Source organism: Mesoplodon densirostris, chromosome 9, assembly GCF_025265405.1.
Source record: "Mesoplodon densirostris isolate mMesDen1 chromosome 9, mMesDen1 primary haplotype, whole genome shotgun sequence".
In the NCBI taxonomy this organism is placed as follows: domain Eukaryota; kingdom Metazoa; phylum Chordata; class Mammalia; order Artiodactyla; family Ziphiidae; genus Mesoplodon; species Mesoplodon densirostris.
In genome coordinates this window covers 75,682,834-75,705,795 of record NC_082669.1, presented here as the reverse complement: position 1 = coordinate 75,705,795, position 22,962 = coordinate 75,682,834, and the positions used below count along the sequence as shown (strand labels likewise).

Sequence of the window (22,962 nt, the reverse complement as noted above, 5' to 3'; positions counted from 1 at the left end):
ATTAAAATTTGAGTAAGTAAATAGGATCATGATTTGCTTTAAGTATCTCTATTTATTCCGCTGTAACAAAAATACTTCATTTTAGTGCTCACTGTTAGGTATCTATTCCAAGTACTTATTTACTGCAATTTCTCTAAGAAAAATGTAGCTTGAAATGGATTCTCAGCTTTACCATATGTTTGATATAGTTCTTCATGAAGATAGAAACATACAAGAAATCTGAGCAAGTTCTTGCTGACCTATACAATACCTGCATCCTAATAGGTCATATTTCAGCTCCTATATTTTTGATAAATAGCCTGGCTCTTTTAAAAAGCTCTGTCCGTGGTGCTGAAACCTCTTATGATGTATGAGCATGTCTTACTGATAAATTCTAATGTCAGCCTCTCTGTGATAGTGATTCATCAGGTTGTAAAGTTTGTGTTTGGGAAACACATTTAATTAACAAGTTTCATATTTTGGTTGTGTTAAAATTAACACAGTTGTCCTTTCGTTTTAAAGAGTTCATAACGATTACTTTCCAACATTGTCAAAAACAGCTAATACTTAATTAGAAACTGTTAGTGCTATCACAAAAGCAAATGACTAGTATTAACAAATAAACTGATATGATTTCAGTGGTAGAAATGTTTACAGGCCAGTGACATGTTGATGATATGCAGAAAGCTACGGTAAGAGAACTTAAACACTAGATTATGAACAGATTAAGTAGCAGTTAACATGGAAGACTTGTAGCTTTGTAGAGATAAGCAATTTGCCTATAAAAAGTAAGGCTTATTACCTTCTGTAAATTTTTTTTTAGAGTTTCAGGATGTTTTCTTTGTACACAAATACATTGGTTTTGTAGGACTATGGGTTTTTGTTTGTAAATATGACTAAAGCCCTAAAAATCTTGGTTGTTTTTTCCAGGTAAAATTCTTGTATTTTCTGTATAAGACTCTAAAATAATTAGTAATGTTATTAGCACTTCAATTCAGTGATTCTCAATTTTTCTAAGCTGTGTTATTTAGGTGCCTTACAGTCATGGAAAACTGCACTTAATTTTTTTCTTTTACTCTAAGTCTCAGAAGCTTTTCATGAGCAAAACTGTCCTCTTAAATTTCTATTGAACTCTGGAGCTTCTTCCACTATGAATTCAGTATATCTTAAAATAAATTTTAAAAATTCTAGTTTACTAAAATTCTAAAATCCATTGTTATCCTGGGGAAAAGAACCATCCACTTTGATCATAACTGTCTTTAAGTCAGTACCAACTAGGTTAGTTGCTATACAAGTATATAAACCTCCTTCTTTGGGGGTCATGTAGAACATGTTTCCTTGCTGTATTTGCAACATAGAAGATTATTAGATTATTTGCTTGTTATTGCAGTGAAGCTCATTAAGTGTTTACAATCACAGCAAGATTTGAAAATTACACCTAGATCATAAGTCCTACGGAAATTTGGCGATATTTTCTGCAAAACAAGCAGCCTAATGTTGAGCCACTACCAATTATTAAAATAAGACTTTCATTTCCTTAGATATTGGGTTTACATTATATGAACTTAATAATTAAATCCACTCCAAAAGCTGCTTGTTAAGAAAAGAAAATCTATAAGTGAATACATAATTTCCAAGAGGATTTGTTTCTGTCAATAAAGTGTTAAGTACAATGTTATTATTGCCTTTCAATATTGATAAAGTGCCTTCTAAAATCCATTTTTGTGCATTATAAAAATGTAGTTACATCACCCAGTAAAAGTGTCTTACTCTTAGCATTCCAAATTTCATTATAGAAAAACACTTTTTGAAAACATTGTCATTTAAATGATATCTGGTCAAATGATATTTCCCAGAAATTATTCTTTATTTAGAAACAAAAACAAGACAAAAACAATTGATTTTAATCCAAAATGTATTTTTCCTTATAAAAGAGGTCCACATATTCACTGTGTCTACTCTACAGAATTTGTCCATTTTATTACACCACGTGTCAATTCAAGTTTATCTGGTCAATGCAAAAACTCGTGGCTAACATGTGTAATACAACACAGGAGGAGGTATTGCTCAGTTCAACTACTCTTATATATTTAAAAAAAATACAGAAATGTTTTTGTCCACTTTAACTGTAGTCCAGACATAAAAGTTACATGAAAGTTCTAGAAAGTGGAATTGTTTTATTTGGTTGCCACAGTACCCTTCGAAGCCAGTTAATTAAAATGCTGAACTTGTACATATGTCCATTGGTCAGGAGCAGCATTGGTGAAGCTTAAACTTCCTTCTACAAAGTAATATTTCTCTGCCTTTTTTTTTTTAAAGTACAACCACAGTTTTGAGTTTTCTTTGAAGTAGATTTAGTTAGTTGTTTTTAGGACATGTTTGTTGGCACACCTATAACAGTTGCTTTTACTTCCAATGCTGTACCTTTTTCTTTGCCTGCTTCCCAGAGGTTGATCAGAGGAGGATAAAGCTCACTGAATGCAAAGGTTGGTTTCTGTAAGTAATTTCTCACATAGTTATGTCCACCATCACAGTTCATTTCTTGAGAGAGGCAGCTGAAAAGACATATCATACCAATAATCCCCAGAAAACCTCCAAGGTAGGCCATAAATGTTGTGGTGTTACTCTTATCATACTCTTTTGGATCAGGGTGCAAACCTTTTGTGGTGACATTTACACATTGTTTTCTGCTTTTTTGATAGATGGTGGGGATATCAATACAAATCTTATACTCAGTTGATGGGTTCAGATGAGTAAGATTATATACCTTGACATCAGATGGTATTCGAGCACTTTGGGCAGCATGGGAATTTTGAGTCTTGACAAAGGCTGTCCACTTAACACTGGATTTAAGAATTTTAGAACTTGCTTTCCAAGACACCAGAACTGAGTTGGCCTGAACATCTTTTATTTTAATATTCAAGGATCCATTGTTATCCTGGGGAAAAGAGCCATCCACTTTGATCATAATAGACTTCAAGTCAGCACCAACCAGGTTAGTTGCTATACAGGTATATAAACCCCCTTCTGTTGGGGTGATGCCACTTATATCTAGTGTGCCTTCAGAGTGGACGTAGAACTTGTCTGTCAGAGTATTAGGCAAGAGTTTTTTACCAGAAGGTATGATCCAGGAGATTTCAGGCTGTGGCTCTGCAGTAGCTCTGCAGTGTAAGGAAACATAGCTCCCAGTTTCTAAATCCATATTAGAAGGAAAACTCTCGGGAGCTATAAGAGGGAGACAAATTTCCATCATTTCCCTGAAATGCACCTGCCGAACATTCTGGCCTTGGAATTCAGGTGGGTCCACGCAAAACAGTGAATCTGGCTCCATAAATCGAATGTTGGTTTTGTTCATATTAATCCAACGGATGACACAATCACACCTGATGGGATTGCTGTGTATGCTGATTTCCTTGAGGTTTGGCAGAGACTCAATGGTACTGCGGTACAGGGCACTAAGGGCATTGCTGTTAAGCATGAGTGATTCCAGCTTGGGTAGTCTGAAAAATGCATTTGGGTGAATGTAAGACAACCTGGGGTTGTTAGTAGCTTCTATTTTTCTTAAATCTGGCAAATTATCCACAGCAAGACTGTCGATGGAAATCAGCTCAGGCATGTTGTTTATCCCCAGTTCTTTTAAATGTGGCATATTGCTAAAATCACCCCTCCGTATTCTATTAATGGGATTTTTATTTAGATCCAAAAATTTGAGGTTTACCACTTTTTGAAGAGCAACATGGGGCACTTTAATAAGCCTGTTGTCATAAAAAGAGATGCTTTCTAAGTTTTCAAGTCCAGCCAAGGCATTATCTGGTATTTCCGTGAGGTTTATACCAGCTATAACCAGGCTGCGAAGATTGATAAGAGGCTTAAAGTTCATGTCTTTGATTCTGATGATTGGATTTTCCCCAATCATCAGAATCTCCAGATTGGGAAGAGCCTCAAACCACTTACTGTTGATCATCTGCAATCTATTTGAATTGAGATGAAGTCGAAGAAGATTATGTAGGCCAATAAAGGCTCCGGGTGAAATTATAGAAAGCAAGTTGTGATTAATATAGAGTTCTTGTAAGTTATTAAGTCCAGACAGACATTTTTCAGGCAGCTCTGTAAGTTTGTTTTCCTCCAGGTACACAGAAAGAAGCTGAGGCATCTTTTTTACATTAATATTGGTAACTGAAGATAAATTGTTTTGAGATAAGTCCAGGCCAGTAAGATTTACTGGAAAGTCTATGGAGTATTCAATTTTGGCAATATTGTTAGTCTGTAGGAGCAGAATCTGTGTGTCAGCAGGCAATCTGGCTGGGAAATTTGAAAGACCTAAATCATTACAATCCACTGTAGATGCTTCCATATAAATGGATCTAGGTGTAAACCAGGGCCGGATTTCACATGTACATAATTGTGGGCAATCTGCTTTTTTATCTACAGCTTGTACTAGTGTAGTGATAGCTAGGCCAAGTAGCACATGAATTTGGAGTGGCAGGTCCTTCATCTTAGCTTTTTTCTTCAGAGATTTAATGGGTCCTTAAGGATTCCACGGTCACTGCTAGTAAGATCAGTAAGAGCTGATAGATAAGGAAAATAGTTGCTTTTGTCAAATGATGAATGCCATAGAACTGCAAAGATTTTCTTCATGGAGATAAGTGCCAGTGCCACAATTGCATTGTCCAGAAATGTCATGCATGTTGAAGAAAAGGTTCCTATCTCCTTTATGATAGAATATTGATATACTTTTTGAAGATGGAGTATGTATAGATGGTCACAGGAAATTAAGTAATTCATTTATTTAACAGTGTAATATTCACATCCCATGCTTGTTCAGTACTTGCAGGAATAGCAGCATGATGCTAACTATAATAAAATAAAATATAAAAGAAAAAAGAGAAAAATAATTAGTCCAAAGGGAAAAACCCACAATATCCATTAACTAATTATGATTATCTTATATATAATATTCTTAGTTTACAGTTAATTCAGTATGTTTTGATGACTTTATCCTTGTTATGACTGTCCTTAATAGTTATTGGCCCAGACATTGGATAGGCTGGATTTTTTTTTTTTTGGAGTATAGTTGATTCACAATGTTGTATTAGTTTCAGGTGTGTACATCAAAGTGAATCAGTTAAACATATACATATATACACTCTTTTTTAGATTCTTTTCCCATATAGGCCATTACAGAGTATTGAGTAGACTAGCCTGTTTTATATAGTAGGTCTTTATTAGTTATCTATTTTATATATAGTATATGTCAATCCCAATCTCCCAACTTATCCCTCCCCTCCTTTCCCCTCTGGTAACCATAAGTTTGTTTTCTACATCTGTGACTCTATTTCTGTTTTGTAAATAAGTTCATTTGCACCATTTTTTTAGATCCACATATAAGCAATATACTTGTCTTTCTCTGTCTCACTTACTTTACTCAGTATGGCAATCTCTAGGTCCATCCATATTGCTGCAAATGGCACTATTTCATTCTTTTTTATGGCTGCGAAAGTGGATCTTTAGAAGACTGAAGTTGCATTAAATGTAAAAATTGTGCTGCCAGAATTTTTCTTTGTTTTCAAATAGTTGCTTGTTTATAGCCTGTAATTTTATTTATTATTTGTCGTTCTCTTTGACAATTAGTTATAGGGGAAAAAAAAGAAAACCTTTCAGTGATGGCTTTTTTATTTTCTCTTAGAGAGGCAAAATTAAAAGTTTATAAATAAATAATACCGTTCAGTTACAATCAAATGAGTTAGGCTGTGGTTCCTCAGGTTCCCAGGAGATGACATTTAGAAACAAAATTATAAAATGAACTAGAAATTGTGGAATTTTGCTGAATTTTTCATTTTAATTCATATTTCTCTCCATAGTCTCCTTTGTATAAAGTGACTTGAATTTTGCAGCATTTGGAAAAGGTAGTCTAACTTGCTGTAGATGTACCTGTATATTGTCATACTTAACTGAAATTCAGATTAATGTTAGACTGTTTTATTTTTCCCTGAAAATCACTTACATTCCATTAGTTACTAACAATGAAAAAGTAACTGATTACATCGCTAATACAGACACTTAGATGTACCTTCTTTTAAATGGTTACTGACGTCTTTATCATAACAATAAGCAATCTGAAACCAAGTTGCAATTTTGATATGTGCTGTATTGTAAAATACCACATTACTTTTACATGTACACTCCATCCGTTGGACTGCCGGTGAGCTCTCCCCGCAGGTGTGCAGGACAGCTGGAGCATGGCTGGACTGTTCATTCTGAGACTTCTTGCCTACCAGCAGTAATGGTCTGCTGAATAATCAGTCTGTGAATACTGTTCTTTTCTTTCATCTCTGCCCAATATTGAAATTCATAATGGCATTGTTGAGTGACTCTAAGGTAGGTACTTCAGTGACAGAGATCAATGTATTTGGAGATATGGTCTCTACAGAGAGATAAAACACTTTCTTTTTAATTTAAAACATTCTTTGGTTTTCAAAATTGTTGGAAATATTTATAGTTCAAAGTCACACCTAATTCTCCTCTTATCCTTTAAGAGATGTGATAAAACTGGATCATGAAGTTCAGATAACTCCTAAGTTATCTTGAATTAAGTGTCTTTGCTTTTTTTGTTTGTTTTGTTTTGTTACTTCACCTATTCGCTGATCAAAATTCCTTTTTTAAATACTGTTCACCTATTACTCTTAATCTGTTTTAAGTAAGCTCTAAGCCCCTTGAGGAAAGAATTTAATATAACTGCTTCTTCCCTGAAGATGTTTTATAAATCCTTAACCCTCCACGATCTGGGGTCCCTCCTCTTTTTCTCTGTGTTTCTTGTCATTTTCTGCCATTCTGCATGCAGCCTTCTCTCTGCCAGTAGAACTGTGGGTGCCTCACCCTTTTCTCTCTGCCTGGATTGCCTGTTTCTTTGTTTTACATTAATTATTGCTGTTTTATCAACCCTCAGTTCAAGCATCACCTCTTTGTGAATCCTTCCATATAACCCCTCCCCCCAGTTGTACTTTAGCTGCCCTCTGAGGTCGTTCAGTGGCCCCAGCACACACCTCTGTCAGAATATTTAGTTGGTTCTCTGCTCCACCAGACACTCACTTCCTTGAGAGCCTGAGGAGGCCTGCCAGCTCCTGGGCATGGTAATTAGAACATAGTAGATGCTCAAGAAATGTTTTCAGTGAACTGATAAATGAGTTATATTACTTAATAAATGTACATATTCATGTTTGCTACATACAATTTAAGCAGTTCGGTTTGTTTGATTTCCTAATTTTAGTATTCAACTGGTTTAACTTGGGTAAATCTATTAGTTACACAGAATGTGTGTTACCTTTATTACTAAAATCCAAAGATTAAATTTGAGTGTAATACAAAGGAACTAGACTTTAAAGTCAATCTAATATTATATCTTAGTTTATTCCTCAATTTATCCAGTCAACATTTAATGAACACCTTTTTTGTGCCAGTTATTGGGTTAATAGTTGGAGGATAAAAAGATGACTTAAATATGGTCTCTTCCCTTCATAAGTTTTCAGTCTTTCTGGGGAGACACAGGTAAACAGATGGTTACAATTCAGTGTCAGAGATGAAATGGGAGCACATAGGAGAGGCATCTGGATAAAACTTAAAATAGAAGTCTATTGCCTCTTTATTTTCAAAATGAAGAGAAAAACCTAGGTACAAAGTATAAATTTCTGCATGTTGCCATAAATCACTCAGTTGAGAACTGAGCAATCATAACTTCTGCCAAATAACCAGTTATATCCACTTTCTCTGGCAGAGCAAAAAGACTCCTATATATTCTCCTTTATGTTAACTAGAGGATTAGAAATGTTCAAGGTGAAACATTCTTTCTGGGGGGATGTTAACCTAATAATACCACTTTCTGTTTTAAAATTTTTGTATTTTCTTAAATTAGAAACTCTATTCTGACCTCGTTTCATCATTTTGGCATAGCCATATGCCAGAAACAACCCTATCTGAACTATATTTATTCTGCAAGCTTTTGAAAATAAGGAGAGTTCTTAAAGTGGTGAACAAATTCAAATTTTATTTCTCCAGGTCTGTAGGAAGAAATTGTCAGTATGGGAAGTACAACAGAGGATATGTAAATTTTGCCTTTATTGTAATATTGATTTTTTTCTCATGTATTTGAAACTGATTATGATACTTTCACTATTGGATTATTTGGCATGGATTGTTTGCAGGATAGTAAGGCAGTAATAATATCTTATATCTTAGAGCTTTGTGGTTTTCCAAGCCCTTTGTTATTCATTATTTTATGTTAATAGTGGCCTTGAAACAGATTGGAGAGGGATTTTAACCACTATTTATTTATTTATTTATTTGTAAGGGTATTGACACCTATCTGCCTGAAATCACACAGCTAATAATTGATGAGGTGGGATTAGAACCCAGGTTTTATCCTTAGGCTTGCATACATATGTAGAGATGCTATGAAATTATTTTAACAGAAGGTAATGTAGTGATGTTTTTCTTAGGAAGGGCTGGCATTGCCTTTGACTTCAGCTTTTCAAATTTAGAAAATTAATTTTATCAATCTACTAATAGTCACTAGGGTGTGATTCACACTAACCAAACTCACAAGGGACAAAACCCAAATGCCAATACATTACAGTGAGAAATATGACTGTCAAGAGAGTACAAATACTTGAATCTGCTGGTCAGTGCTTTTGCTCCGTTTAAAAAATCTACTTGGAGGGCTTCCCTGGTGGCGCAGTGGTTGAGAGTCCGCCTGCCGATGCAGGGGACACGGGTTCGTGCCCCGGTCTGGGAAGATCCCACATGCCACGGAGCAGCAGGGCCCGTGAGCCACGGCAGCTGAGCCTGTGCGTCCGGAGCCTGTGCTCCGCAACCGGAGAGGCCACAACAGTGAGAAGCCCACGTACTGCAAAAAAAAAAAAAAAAAAAAAAAAAAAAAAAAAATCTACTTGGAAATACAAATTATGAATCTGCAATTTGTTTGTAATTATAGAGTCAGGTTCAGGGAAGTTAGGTTAGACTTCTTAATTATCATCATCATCAGAAATGATAGCCTGACATACCTGCTTTAGTAAAGAGTATATCGTCACCAGAAACTGGACCTCTTGAGTCTCATGGCCCTTAGCATGACCTCAACCCCCAAACATCTATGCTGGGAAACTTCCTGGATTCATTCTTGGTCACCTCTCATCTGTGTCATGATAATCATTTGTTTACACTTCTTTTTTCCCTTACTGGCCATAAAATTATTAGACAGTAGATTATTACTAGACATTAGATTATTAGACTATTTCCTTACTAGATATAAGATTATTAGATTATTATTTTCTTACTAGATTATGAGATTATTATTATTAGGAACTGTGTTCAGCTTACTTTTGATTATATTAGTACATTTGATCGGTTGATTAGTACCTAGGCCAGTATATAGGTCATTAAACAAATGTTTGCTGCATGCTAACTCACAATTGTGTCTTTCTATAATTCATGTTGGATGATAGAATATGGAATAATGATTAAAATGACTGTTTCCCTTCTTAAGTAACTTAAAATTAACAACATAGGAAAAAAAAATAAAGAGAAAAAGATATGCTCCCAGATTTTTACAGAATATTTTTCATATTGTTTGGTGGTTAGAGAGTAGATATAGGGGACTTCCCTGGTGGCTCAGTGGTTAAGAATCTGCCTGCCAATGCAGGGGACACAGGTTCGAGCCCTGGTTTGGGAAGATCCCACATGATGCGAAGTCACCAAGCCCATGCGCCACACCTACTGAGCCTGCGCTCTAGTGACCGTGAGCCACAGCTACTGAAGCCCACGTGCCTGGAGCCCGTGCTCCACAACAAGAGAAGCCACTGCAATGAGAAGCCTGTGCACCACAACAAAGAGTAGTAGCCCCTGCTTGCCTCAACTAGGGAAAGCCCGTGTGCAGCAACGAAGACCCAATGCAGCCAAAAATAAATAAATAAATAAAATAAAAATTTATTTAAAAAAAAGAAAGTAGAAGTAACACAGTTATACTGCCACTTTTCCACTGGCAAAACAGAAAGTGGTTCACTTTACCAGCACCAGTTTAAAAACATAGCTGTTCTTTAGGTACACTTTAGCTTTATCAGTGAGAAAATGGTTTCTGCTGGTGGCTATTTTGAGATTTGGGCTAGGTAACAGTGATAATGGTCATGTTGATTTTAGAAGGAGATATTGTCGTTTGTTTTTTTATGTGCATTGGTGTAAAATTTTTTTAAAATAAACTATGTCATTAAAAAATAGATGGACCAGCCACTTTTTGAGAATTTTAATGCATGTGCCCTAAACCCTCTCACTTCTATCCTCCCTCATCTTTCCCTCTTCTACTTTTACTTTTTGAATATAATGGAAAAAATAAACTCTCTGAAAAATGTTTTCAAACTTAGAAAATTTGTATTGTGTAATTATTGATATACTTACATAATTTCCCATACTCCATCAATTTGCTGGGATTATTTTTTCTTCTAAAGAGTAGGAAAACTATACTTCAAAAAGTCAATATTTCAACTTAGGTTTTGAAGGTTTTAGGACTGTTGCCTGGGTAGATGATCTGGAGCCTAGCATTGGGACTGGGACATAATAAGTCTTCAAATAAATATTATATTATGGATGGATGGGTGGATGGATGGATGTAAAGTAGATAACATGTAGATAAAATATTTTGCTTCTCTTCTTTAAAATAAATTAAGCCATATGCAAGTAAATCTTAATAGTGGATGAATTTTCATTAGATTTCTTGTTGTTAGGGTACACATTCATATATATAGTCATATGTAGGAGCTAAGGACCAACTCATAACTAACTATTGCTCTTTTCAGTTGTTTTTTCATCTAAAACTATTTTATAAGGTTATTTTTGTACCTTCTTTTATTTTTATTTATTTTTAAATTTTTATTTATTTATTTATTTTTGGCTGCATTGGGTCTTCGTTGCCATGTGTGGGCTTTCTCTAGTTGCCTTGAGTGGGGCTACTCTTCGTTATGGCGTGCAGGCTTCTCATTGTGATGGCTTCTCTTGTTGCAGAGCATGGGATATAGGCGTGTGGGCTTCAGTAGTTGTGGCATGCGGGCTCAGTAGCTGTGGCTCATGGGCTCTAGAGCACAGGCTCAGTGGCTGTGGCGCATGAGCTTAGTTGCTCCATGGCATGTGGGATCTTCCCAGACCAGGGCTCGAACCCGTGTCCCCTGCCTTGACAGGCAGATTCTTAACCACTGCACTACCAGGGAAGTCCCCCTTCTTTTAGTTTTAAAGGCAACAGAATCATATATTAAAGCAAAATAAGTTATAATTGAATATTACACAAGTTCAAAAGACAATGTTAATGAAATGTCACCAGGAATGAAAACTGACATATCAATGAAATGTATTATATAAAGGCTCTTTTAAATGACTTGCATGAATGACTCATACAGTCCAAAATCAACCCTTATATAGAGCTTATCATCTATCTAGTTTTTCATTTATTCTTCCATTTGATCTGTCAATAAATATTTGCTGAGGGCCTACTGCATCAGTCACTGTGCTTGCATTTCTAATCTTTACATTTTATAAGATTTTTAAGAATTGAAAGATTAAAAGTGATTTTTCTTTGACAGAATAATTGGCAGTGAACTTAAGGCCCTTTTTCTGGGGGTGTGGGTGGTAAATTCAAAATTTTTTTTTTAATTTAGAAAGCATTTTAATATGTGGAATTTTCCGAATACATATGTCCTTTTGTGCTTTCTGAATTTTTCTCATGGTGTCTTTAATTTTTTTGTTGGCTTCCCCACATAGATTTTGCCTAAGGGAGAGTCAAAGATCTAAAGTGTTTTCTGTGTTTTAAATTAAACAAGTAATATATGTATAATTAGACTCTGACCAGCAGCATGAAACCTCCCAGTTTAGGCCATTAAAAGAAAACAATTTTAAGAATTCTTATATCTTATATTTTTTTAATACCTGTGGACACTCGTAACTTTAGATTTCTTTAAATAAAAACAGACATTATTTTTAGATATAATTATGTATGCAACTTCTGAGAGCAAAAGCTACTTTTTTTCTTGGTAAAAAAATCTTAATTCTTTAGCTTATTCTGTTTTTCTACAGTTATGAAACATTGACCAGATACCTCCTTTTTGGCAGGCACTGTTGTAGCTACTGCAAAGTCAACAATACATAAGGTGAGCTATCTGCTCACCAAGTTCTGAGTTACTGAAGGAGAAAATAGCAGAGGATGATGCACAGTAGAGTTGACTTGTTGTAATAGTAGTATGTGTACTACTCTATGGATGCAGAAAGGAAGAGGCTTAGTTCTATCCATCCAGTGGAAGTAACCTGAATGTTCTGTGTTCTTTTATGATGCTTATAAAAAATCAACTGAAGTAGTGGGGAAACACATGGGTAAGAAAATGTAAAATCCAGTACCTTTCAGGTGAATTTTTACAATCCTAAAGCTTAAGAACAAAGTGTGGCTCCTTCCCCATACCTCATTATGTGTATTATAGAGACTACAGAGTCTGAAGAAGAGAAACATTTGGATGCTTAAGATAAAAAATTGTTCAAGATAGGAGGTTGCTATGGCTACATTAAAGCCCAGTTTTTCCTTTTCTTCTATAGCAAATTGCTAGCTAAGTCCATTTGTATAAAGTACTTAAATTCTATTCTCCCATTATCTGACTTTATATTCCTTTGTTGTAAGACTCAGTCTTTCTTCAATTCTAATTGAAGGTTCCATATCCCAAAGGTATTGTTACATTATTCTAAATGCATCCCTATGAAAGGCTATTCTTTTTTCCTTGAGAAATATTTATTTTCCAGTTTTTCAGAATTAACTGTTTAAATATCTAAGTCAACTTTCAGGGAGTGGATAATGATGACTATAGTAGTTTAATGGATACTATCTTAAAATATTTATCTGTTAATAAAAAATTGATATAGGGGAAGAAAATTTGCTTTGCATTATGAAATATGGATCAGGTTTACTAGGCGATTGTGTGATTGTAGACAGGACATTTTACTTTCCTGTGCCTCAAGTCATTGATCATTAAAATTTAGAAATTGGTTATATGATAGTTAAGGTTTCTTCATATTCTAAACTGACACTACTCTGAACATGAAACATATTTTAAAAGATGTCCAAAAAATAGCTGTGGGTAAGCTTACTTATTCAGTTTTAACCTTTGTATTTAATTGATCACTAATTTATGTTTAGTGCTGTAACCCTATGTCATAGACACATTAGGATCACTGAATTTTAGTCATTATGGGGCTTTTAAATGCTATCAGATTAATTACCTGCCATTATTCCTATTTCATTTTACGTTTACATCTAGCTGGTAGTAAATGAGGAAGAGAGTTACTTTAGTCATCATATTGAGGCACACTACACTGGATAAGTGTATTGCCTGGATTATGTCCCTTGATGGAATAACTGAGGCAAAAATGAGTTGCCAGTAAGTATTAATATTGACATATGAACAATATATTCAATATGATATTTTTGCTAATTTGAAAGATATGGATTTTTAATATCAAGTTCCAGCCACCTGAGTAAATTTAGTATCATATAAAATTAGCATATTTTTGATGCCATAAAATTTTTTATCTGGAAATGGGCATACAGATCTGTTGATTCTCAACCTCATCTCAAATGTGAAAACCTTTGTTCAAATAAAGTCTCACCTAGATTCAGAAGAAGTCAAACATAGAAAGGAAGATCTATTCTGGTTAGCATGGGATGTGGGATGGTGGAGGAGAGTGTGGTTCTGGAAAGATTTAGATGGTACCCAGCTTAGCCTTTCTGCCCATAGCATCTGATCCTGAAGAGGCTCCAAAGACCTCAGTTTTCTGAACCATCCATTTATTCCCATCCTCTCTTAGAAATGAGGTAAAGGAGGCTCTCAGAGTGAAATGACTCATACAAAGTGGTTCATTCTAAAACGGTGTTGAAAATTTGGAGAGACCTTAGGCATTCTTTCTAACACAAATTCCCCCACTGTCATCTCAGTCTATAGACCTGCCACAGTGAGGTCTCTTTCCCTTGACCTTGACTGAATCCTAATTGGTCTTTCTCCTTTCAAGTGAAAAAACCCTAAGTGTGTTATGATAGCACTCAGCTTCCATGGTAAGTATTTGCCAAGTAAGGGATGGGGCAAGGAAGAAGGAAGTGCTCTGGAGGAGGGTGGGTATGATAAGAGCAGTTAGTAACAATACATCAATGGCAAGCATGTCCCATGTACCACTGGTCTCATGCCTCATGTAAATTCTCACAGGTATTCCTCATGTCATCTCTTTTTGTAGACGCTAATATCGTCCTTAATTTTCACATGAGGCCAAAGAGGTTAAATGACTTGCCAGTTTATACCCCCTCAGATTCAAATCCCTTTATTTTGCCTCTGAACCACTGTTAAATTAATTAAACAAGGAGGCCATTAACTGATAGGACTCTAATTCTATGGTGACCTATGTAAGGAAACCAAAATCTAAGCCTGTAAATGCCTCAAGGTTACAAAATCAAAATGCTAAGGACAAGCAGGCAAATAGCTTACTAGGCTTTAAGCTATAGCCAATCAATAACTCCCTTTTTTTGCTTCCACATTTTTTCTCTCAAAGTCTCTCTCTGAGCTCCTGCCAATGGAGCCTCCTAACCACTTCCAGTTTGGCTCTACCCTATTCGAATCGATTTTTGCTCAAACTCTTAAAATCTTAATAATCCTCAGTTTATCTTTCACTACCACTAAGCTCTACTTCCTCTCAAATGTTTATTAACATAGTACCACTCATCTTAGTAACTATTCAGAAATGTATTTCCTATAACTGGATGAGTACACTGGCTTTTGTTGTTGTTTGTTTCTCCTTCTCTGATAGAAAAGTTTTACTCAGATGAAATTTAGAAGGCAGTTGAGTGTTGCAGAAGGGAGCTAGAATAAGAAAACTTTTTTCTAGGCCTAGTTTTGCTGTGTGATTCAGATAAATCATATTGCTCTCTGAATCTTAGTTTCCCACAAAATGTGGGGTTTGGACAAAATTTTCACTCTTATTTCCAAATTGATTGTTAATGTTCTGGGAAATCCCATAAAGATTTTTTATAGAGTTACCATTATACAGAAATCTCTTTTAGAGCAAAATTATTTTTGTTATTGTACAGAATTTATGCAGTAAAATGTATGTTGTTACCCATATATTTAGTGGATACTGTTTTTAAGGATGATTTCCTTAGATTCTGATATTTTGAGAATCTCAAATCAGATATTTTGAGATTCTCAAACTGGATAACATGCTCTTTTGTCATTATGATAGGAATAGCTGTAGCTAAAAAGAAAAAAAAAAAGAGAGGAGATTTGATATTATTTTGTGTCCTTGTCATATTCCGGACATTCTATTTGAACAGAGAATATTAGTGCAGATCTTAAACAAGTCATGTACTATTTTCATCCCTCATGAAACTAGGCTCAGCTGACTCCCTTAGATTAAAATGTAGGCCTTGCAATGAATTTCTTTTAGAGAAACCAGGAGTAACTTAAACAGCACAATTCTTTTTTTCCTCCCGATTCTTAAAATACGCTTTGGGCAGATTGTGAGGTAGTCTTTAGATTTTTTATCTTTTTTCTTCAGCTGTTTTCAAAATTTGGGGCTTGTGCTATGTGGGGAGATCCATAGGGATAAAATTAAAAAGGATCAAGATAGTTTTCTTTAAAAAATAATGCTAAACATGGCACCCCAAAACAGCAGATTTGTGGCAGCTAGTTATAGCATAGCTACGATCAGAAAGGATAATTCGCAGTGCAGAAATTCCTCATTTATAATATTCTTTTAGAGAGTGGGGAATGCCATCTGAGTCTCAGGAGTGTTTCATATTGGTGTAGTGATTTCTGTATACTTAAAAATAACAGGTTGTCATAATTCAAAAAGACACATGCACCCCAATGTTCATTGCAGCACTGTTTACAATAGCCAGGTCATGGAAGCAACCTAAATGCCCATTGACAGATGAATGGATAAAGAAGATATGGTACATATATACAATGGAATATTACTCAGCCATAAAAAGGAATGAAATTGGGTCATTTGTAGAGACATGGATGGATCTAGAGACTGTCATACAGAGTGAAGTAAGTCAGAAAGAGAAAAACAAATATCGTATATTAACGCGTATATGTGAAACCTAGAAAAATGGTACAGATGAACCGGTTTGCAGGGCAGAAATAGAGACAGAGATGTAGAGAACAAGCATATGGACACCAAGGGGGGAAAGCGGCGGGGGTAGTGGTGGTGGTGGGGGGGTGAATTGGGCAATTGGGATTGACATGTATACACTGATGTGTATAAAATGGATGACTAATAAGAACCTGCTGTATAAAAAAATAAATAAAATTCTAAAATTAAAAAAAAGGTTGTTGTGATTCTGTCATTTCTTATCATGAAAAAAATTCTGATTTGTATTTATTTTTAATTACAGTTTTTGTTCAACTGAGCATTTCATTAATAGCATTATTTGTGAAGCTGATTTTTGTATGTAATTAGCCAAACAAATGATATTTCTAAGCCGGAACGTGTTCTGTTTATTTATGCTTGTATTTCTTCAGTGAGAATCATTCCATGTATTGGGGAGCTCTAATTTATAACATAGCATAACAGTACTTCATTCAATATTGTGTGAGAGCCAATGGAATTTGACTGTCTGATTTGCTTTTTAACTTGCTTTTTATCATTCTCTTGTTATTTAGCATTTGTATAGTCCCAAGTGTAGGTGTCTGTGGGGAAAAGCACTCATTTATGCATTATCCTTAACATTCACTCATCTTAGATTGAAGTATAATTATCTTATTTTCCAAATTAGAAAACAGAATAATGGAAAATTTGCTTCAGGTTATAATTAAACTATAGATCTCTATTTGGGTGATTAATAGTAATTTAGCAGCAGGGTGTTGTGAAAGCATGCAGACCCAAAAATTAGAAGAAGACCTCATGACCTTTAGTGACTTGATTTCTAAAATGAGAGGTCCCTCCATGCTCTATAATTAAATAATTTTTGTAATAATCTTAAATAAGTTCAAAACTGTTTAAATATATTTCCTGAGCAAATATAACATATTACTGACAGAGAGTGACATAATTTACATGGATATTTCATGATATTTTCAGATTTTCATGATGTTTATCCACATCTTTTACACGTGTGTCAAACTGTGGCATATAGATAGGGTGGGAATTTTACTAGGATCAGAAATAGTCTATAAAAGGATTCTTAGGACCTGTACAATTCATAGGAAATTTGGAGATTTTTTTTTATTTGTGTGTCAGGAACAATTTATATATGTGTAAAAAATAATTATTCTCTTTGCAAAATATTCACGTACATGCACATGTGTAAGATCCATTAGTTCAGAAAATTCCCAGTGTGATTGACTAAACTTATGTACTAAGGTTTCCCATTTTGTTCCAACTTTTACTCCTATCAGTAGAGTTTTGGGTAATTGACTTAGTTAGGCATTGATTTGTATTTGAAAACTTTCACATGGATAAAGAGGACAAGTCTGCCTAAATAAACTTTCCTTTTTCCCTTGATACTTTTGTTTTCTGAAAGCCTGTTCTTATTGTCCAGTTCCAGTTTATTTGGGTAGTGCAGTGGGACGATTTGTAAATGATGCCATCCTTCTGTCTTAAGAGGCATTTTCCAGCTGCATTTAGAGACAGTCTCTCTAGCAAATTCCCCTGATTGTGTGACAGGAGAAATACTTATATGGTACCTTGCAGTATGATGGTTTGGAAATGCATGTCTCAATGTAGACCTACTTTCAATTACCCTCCATTTCTGATGAAAACATTTGGGGTAATTTTCCAGACAATTCAAACAATTTTTAAATATTTTCTTCTTCATTATAAGGCAGCCAAATACCCTAACCTGTCTTTGAAGCCTCCATTCTTTGAGTCATCTGAAGACTGTCCATCTCCCTGGTGTAGTTAAAAGAAATATAGAGTGATTCCAGCCTGAGTTAACCAGGTACACGTATGCTGCTCAGTGCTTTCTGATCACAAGCACTGCTCTCCCTGGCATCTTATACATGGGAGGACATGATAGGCATATATACCACCCCCAACAAAAAAAAAAAAAGAAAAAAAGTGTGTTCTATATTGATTGTCACAAGTACAAGTAAATGCTTTCATCCTGATCTCAGGAGGGTTGGTTTTTGAAGCAGAGACATGCCATAAAAGATGACAGGAAAAAGATTTTCATCATGTTTGTGTTCTTTCATTAGCTCAGCTTGGCAGAACAGAAAGTCTTTGTTTTGTAAAGAAGATAAGGATGCCTCTGAACAAGAGTCCGATGATGTACTGTAGATAGAGAGTGAAGAATATTTTAGTTGCAATATTATTACAGAAAACTGAAAGTTACATTTTAGAAAGGAATGTTCCTCTGACAGGAACTCAGAGTGCAGGGTCTCTGGGTAGTTCAGCTTCTGTTCTGCATATAATAAAAAAATTGGTTTTCATTGCTATTAAACAAAACAGCATGAATACCAGAGTTTTATATTTTTACTTAGAATTGTTAAAATAAAACACATTTTGAAAAGAATTGAAATAAAATGAACTCCTATGGTCAACTCATTTCTTCAAATGCAGTGAACAAGGGGATGAATCATAGCATCACATTTCAGGTGTGCCATGGGTCAGCGCTTGTCTGCCAATGAGTTCAGTGATGGATGATGCTTTTCTGTTACTGTAACTGAGGGAGCTGATAATACAGATAAGGTCTGCATTATTAGTTCCTTATAATGAGCATGGAATTGCTTGTATATTTTTATTTGAAAAGCGTGTCGGATTTCCCTCATGCTCTGTGATTTCCCCCTTATACTCTTGTCAAACTGTTTAAGACAAGTGCTATCTTTGAGTCCAGGGGCTACAAGAAAGATTTTAAAATAGAACAATAATAAAAACTCATTTGAAAGTTTGAGAAAACCTTTCCAAATTACGATTTTGAGTTTCAAAAGTAATCATCTAAACAAGGTATAGGGGGAGTTTTCATGCCTGTGTGCATGTTTGTGCATCTCTCAGTAAGAAGAAGCTTGTTACTGGACACGTCGTGTGCTCTTTAACACTTGTGTTGACAAATGATCATTGTGAGATGATCTGGTGGTACTTAGAGGAAGTCTGAAGGGGCAGACAGAGTTAGTTCTTGATGCACCCTAAGTCAGTGAAGCTTTATTATTTATCTCATGTGTGGAAGTAAAAGGTACTATATGCAACTTAAAGCTTTGACTTTCCTTCTTCCTGTCACTTAACAACTTATAGCCACTTAACTTTCCAGTAGCTTCCCAATTGCTCTTTACTTGGAGTTAATTTTGTGGGACTACCTTAAGTAAACAACTTGTGAAATTTCGTTGCCTGAAACCTCCTTGAATTCATTTAATATTATTTATTTATTTATTTATTTATTTATTTTTATTTATTTTTTTTTGCGGTACGCGGGCCTCTCACTGTTGTGGCCTCTCCCGTTGCGGAGCACAGGCTCCGGACACGCAGGCTCAGCGGCCATGGCTCACGGGCCCAGCCGCTCCGCGGCATGTGGGATCCTCCCAGACCGGGGCACAAACCCGCGTCTACTGCATCAGCAGGCGGACTCTCAACCACTGCGCCACCAGGGAAGCCCTAATATTATTTTTGACAGAGGGGACACGATTTGATTCATATTCTACCTGCTCATAATAGGCTTTATGATTAATTCTACTTTAATAAGTTTCCAGTAATATTCAACCACTATACCATTTAAGGATTAGGCTACATTTTGGTAAAGAACATTTGGGGGATATGAGATGCCCGAAAACGGTGACATAAATAAAGCAGCATGTATTGCCTTTAAGTGTTGAGTAGAAACGATCAAAGTTTAAGGAGGAAGTAAAAAAGACAAAATGGCCATTTCTTTGAAAGGGAAAGTAGTACAATTTGTGATGCCTACAAATTTTGATATTGTGTTAATAGGCAGTATAGGCTCTTGCTAACATTACTTCTTTTACAACAGCTACCTCATGAGGAGCTTGGGCAATATGCCAACTTAAGCTTTTTTTTGAGGTTTCACTTTGGCTAGAGGACCAGTCATGGAAAGGATTCTAAATCTTAATTGGGAGAAAGGATTCTTTCAAAACAAGGTTGTAAATTTGCATCCACTTTACACTTAAAAGCCTGGTATTCATCTAATATATGGATTAGGTGAAAAACTCGGTGACATATCACCTGTTTGGAAGAATTTCTTAGTGATAAACTCTCTACAGAAAATTTAGAAATTCATTTAAAACTATCATTTTAAGCTAAGAGAAGCAAATAGTTTTACATTATGTTATAACAGCTTCACAGGGTCAGATTTAATATGTTTTGTTTTTGATTCCTGAATTTGAGTTAGGAGAAAAAACTTTCCCTTCACGCAGTTGCATGATTCAAAACCTAGAATCCTTTAAACTTGATCTGGAACATTCACCAAAATTTACTATTCCCGTGTGCCCAAACAAAATTATTTTGTGAAGTAAAGTTGATTTACCATTAATTTGTATTGCAGGAATATTTCACATTGTTCAGCCAAGAATTATTCAATATTAATTTCATATTATGAAGAAACTTTCTTTGAAGCTTAAGAATTTTTGTATTTAATACTTATATTTTTTATATCATATTTACATTTTAGATGTCTTCTTCAGAGATAGCCATGTAGTAAAGTTTAGATTAAACCACTAAGGAGTTGGAGTTTAAGATCTAAATTTCAAGTCAACTAATTTTTTTTTAATGATGTTTTAAAATTGTAATACATGACCCTGGTTAGTAAGATATATCTTTGTCATTACTCCTGGCATTGTGTAGGTTTTCTTGGAAGGTATAGTTTTGTTTCAGTGAATGAAAGCTATCCTCAGTGTATGAGAAGAATAATTAAACTGTGTCAGAATGATGAAAGATACGGAGTTGAAAATTCTAGTTTTGTGATTTTCTTTAATGACTGATCCCCAGCAATTATATGGAGAAACATAGATTAAAGAATATAATTTTTTCTAATGTAGACTTAATTCCAATATCCATGGGCAGATAAGGTCTTTGATGCTTTACTTTCATATTTTACTGTAGTTCTGATCCTAACATTTCTTAAAGATCTTTGTCATTTCCATGAATTTTTTGCTATCATATAACAATAGCAACAAATAACAAAACAGTGAAAGTAATAGCAGTCATAATATGCTACATTGCAAAAAAAAAAAACTAAATTCATTTTTCAGATATGTCCCAGAATAATCCTGTCAGCTTGTGCTTTTATACCTGCTTAACAGTGATGAAGTGAGGCTCAGAAAAATTTAACGAGTTGGTCAAAGTCTAAGGGCTGGTAAGTGATGGCTCCTGAGCTTGATCCCAGATTCCCGATTCCATTATCGGTCATCTTTCTGTTAAGCTGTACTGCATAAAGCTTTGTGTTATAGATGCATAGGTGCTTGATTAGCCCCTTTATTAGTTGTTAATAAAGTACTTCCAGGTCTACACCAATGTCTTATTTACTTCATCAGCATACACAAGGCTGAATATTCCTTTTTTTGTATGATAAAATTAGATGATAGTTCTTTTTAAAACTTATGAAGGAAAAGTTAATGGTTCATCACATAGTTGGCAATGAACATGTTACATTGTACTGAAATTATTTTAGGCATTTCAGACATTTGTTCTTTAATTTGGCTTTTAATTTTCCTATTTGGTGATGTTTATTGACCACCTTACCAAAAGTACTGCTTCGAGTCCCTGTTTTGTTTTCCTTATATAGCATTCAGGACCACTGGAACCTATTTATTTATTTATTTATTTTGTTTATTGCCTATTTCCCACCACCTCCAACTAGAAAGTTACCTTTATTAAAGAGTTCCTGTTTTGTTCATGGCTATGTCTCCAATGTCTAGCTAGAATAATGCCTGGCTAGTTAAGAAAGTATTGAATGAATGAATTCATATCAGTTGACTTTAATTGTAGATTCCCGAAATAGCATTATAAGAAATATTTAGTGTGTAAGACACTCATTTGTGACCTTGGTTTTGCTGATGAATGCTGAGTTCCCGACAATATCTTCTATGAGTGGAATATTGAATAACATAAACTTGGCAAACTGAGAAATAAATATGTATGTGTTTATAATTTGAGCGACTAAGGAAACTGTAGCAAAAGCCACTTATAAATAGTAGCATGTATAAAAGTATAGTTAAATACAGATTGCTTAAATCTAATCATGAGAATACCTCTAATCCAATCTTCACCCTCATAATTGTATCTTGAATAAATATGTCTGGAGAGAACTAATGAAGATAACGTTTTGTGAAAATGAGATAGGTTTTTTTCATTTGATTTTTATAGATTATGTCTGTAGTAGTAGTATAGTGTAATGAGGGTGTAAGGGATATGGATTAATTTCTTAAATTTTGTGGCATTTCTACTTGGAGAACGGAGAAAACCATGTAAATTTGGTCATAGTATGTTCTTAATATCTGGACTTGTCACAGACTTAAAAAAATTAAAATGCTATAACAACAATAAAAAAGAATAATAATAAACATTAAGATAATTGAATGTAAGTGTTGAGAAAATTTCTCTAGAAAACTGGTTTGGAGTGGCTGGCAGGCCTTGCTCATGGCCAGCTGATAGTGATCAAATTGGAAGTGGTCCTTACATCAACAATCTGTGAAGTTTGCATCTTTAGGGAAGCCTAGATTGGAGTAAAGAATCTGCTGGAAAATGGTACTTACAGAAAATAGTGTGTTTCCCTAAATACTTCAGGGCATAAAAAAAACCCTTGTTGTAAAGAAATTCATATATACCCTGTTAAGGAAAAAAGTTGATGCAAACCAAAACAATATCTGCTGTTAGTCAAGATGTGCAAAGATTGTTGGTACCAAGTTTTGGCAGAAGTACTTAGAATCCATGCAGCACATGTAAAAATGAGTAAAATTTACTTAAATGTCAGTTCTGTAT

General features: G+C 34.8%; 2 protein-coding genes across 2 annotated transcripts in view; one reads left to right on the top strand and one right to left on the bottom strand.

Annotated features, from left to right (window-relative positions):
- The window catches only part of IMMP2L (inner mitochondrial membrane peptidase subunit 2), a 901,323-nt gene that overhangs the window by 432,828 nt on the left and 445,533 nt on the right, over window positions 1–22,962 (top strand). The window lies entirely within an intron of this gene.
- The window catches only part of LRRN3 (leucine rich repeat neuronal 3), a 38,045-nt gene continuing 16,978 nt past the window's right edge, over window positions 1,896–22,962 (bottom strand). The window contains exon 2 of the mRNA XM_060107912.1: window positions 1,896–4,833. Within this exon, the coding sequence (XP_059963895.1) occupies window positions 2,348–4,474 (2,127 nt within the window). The 5' untranslated portion in view covers window positions 4,475–4,833 and the 3' untranslated portion in view covers window positions 1,896–2,347. The remainder of the gene's footprint in view (window positions 4,834–22,962) is intronic.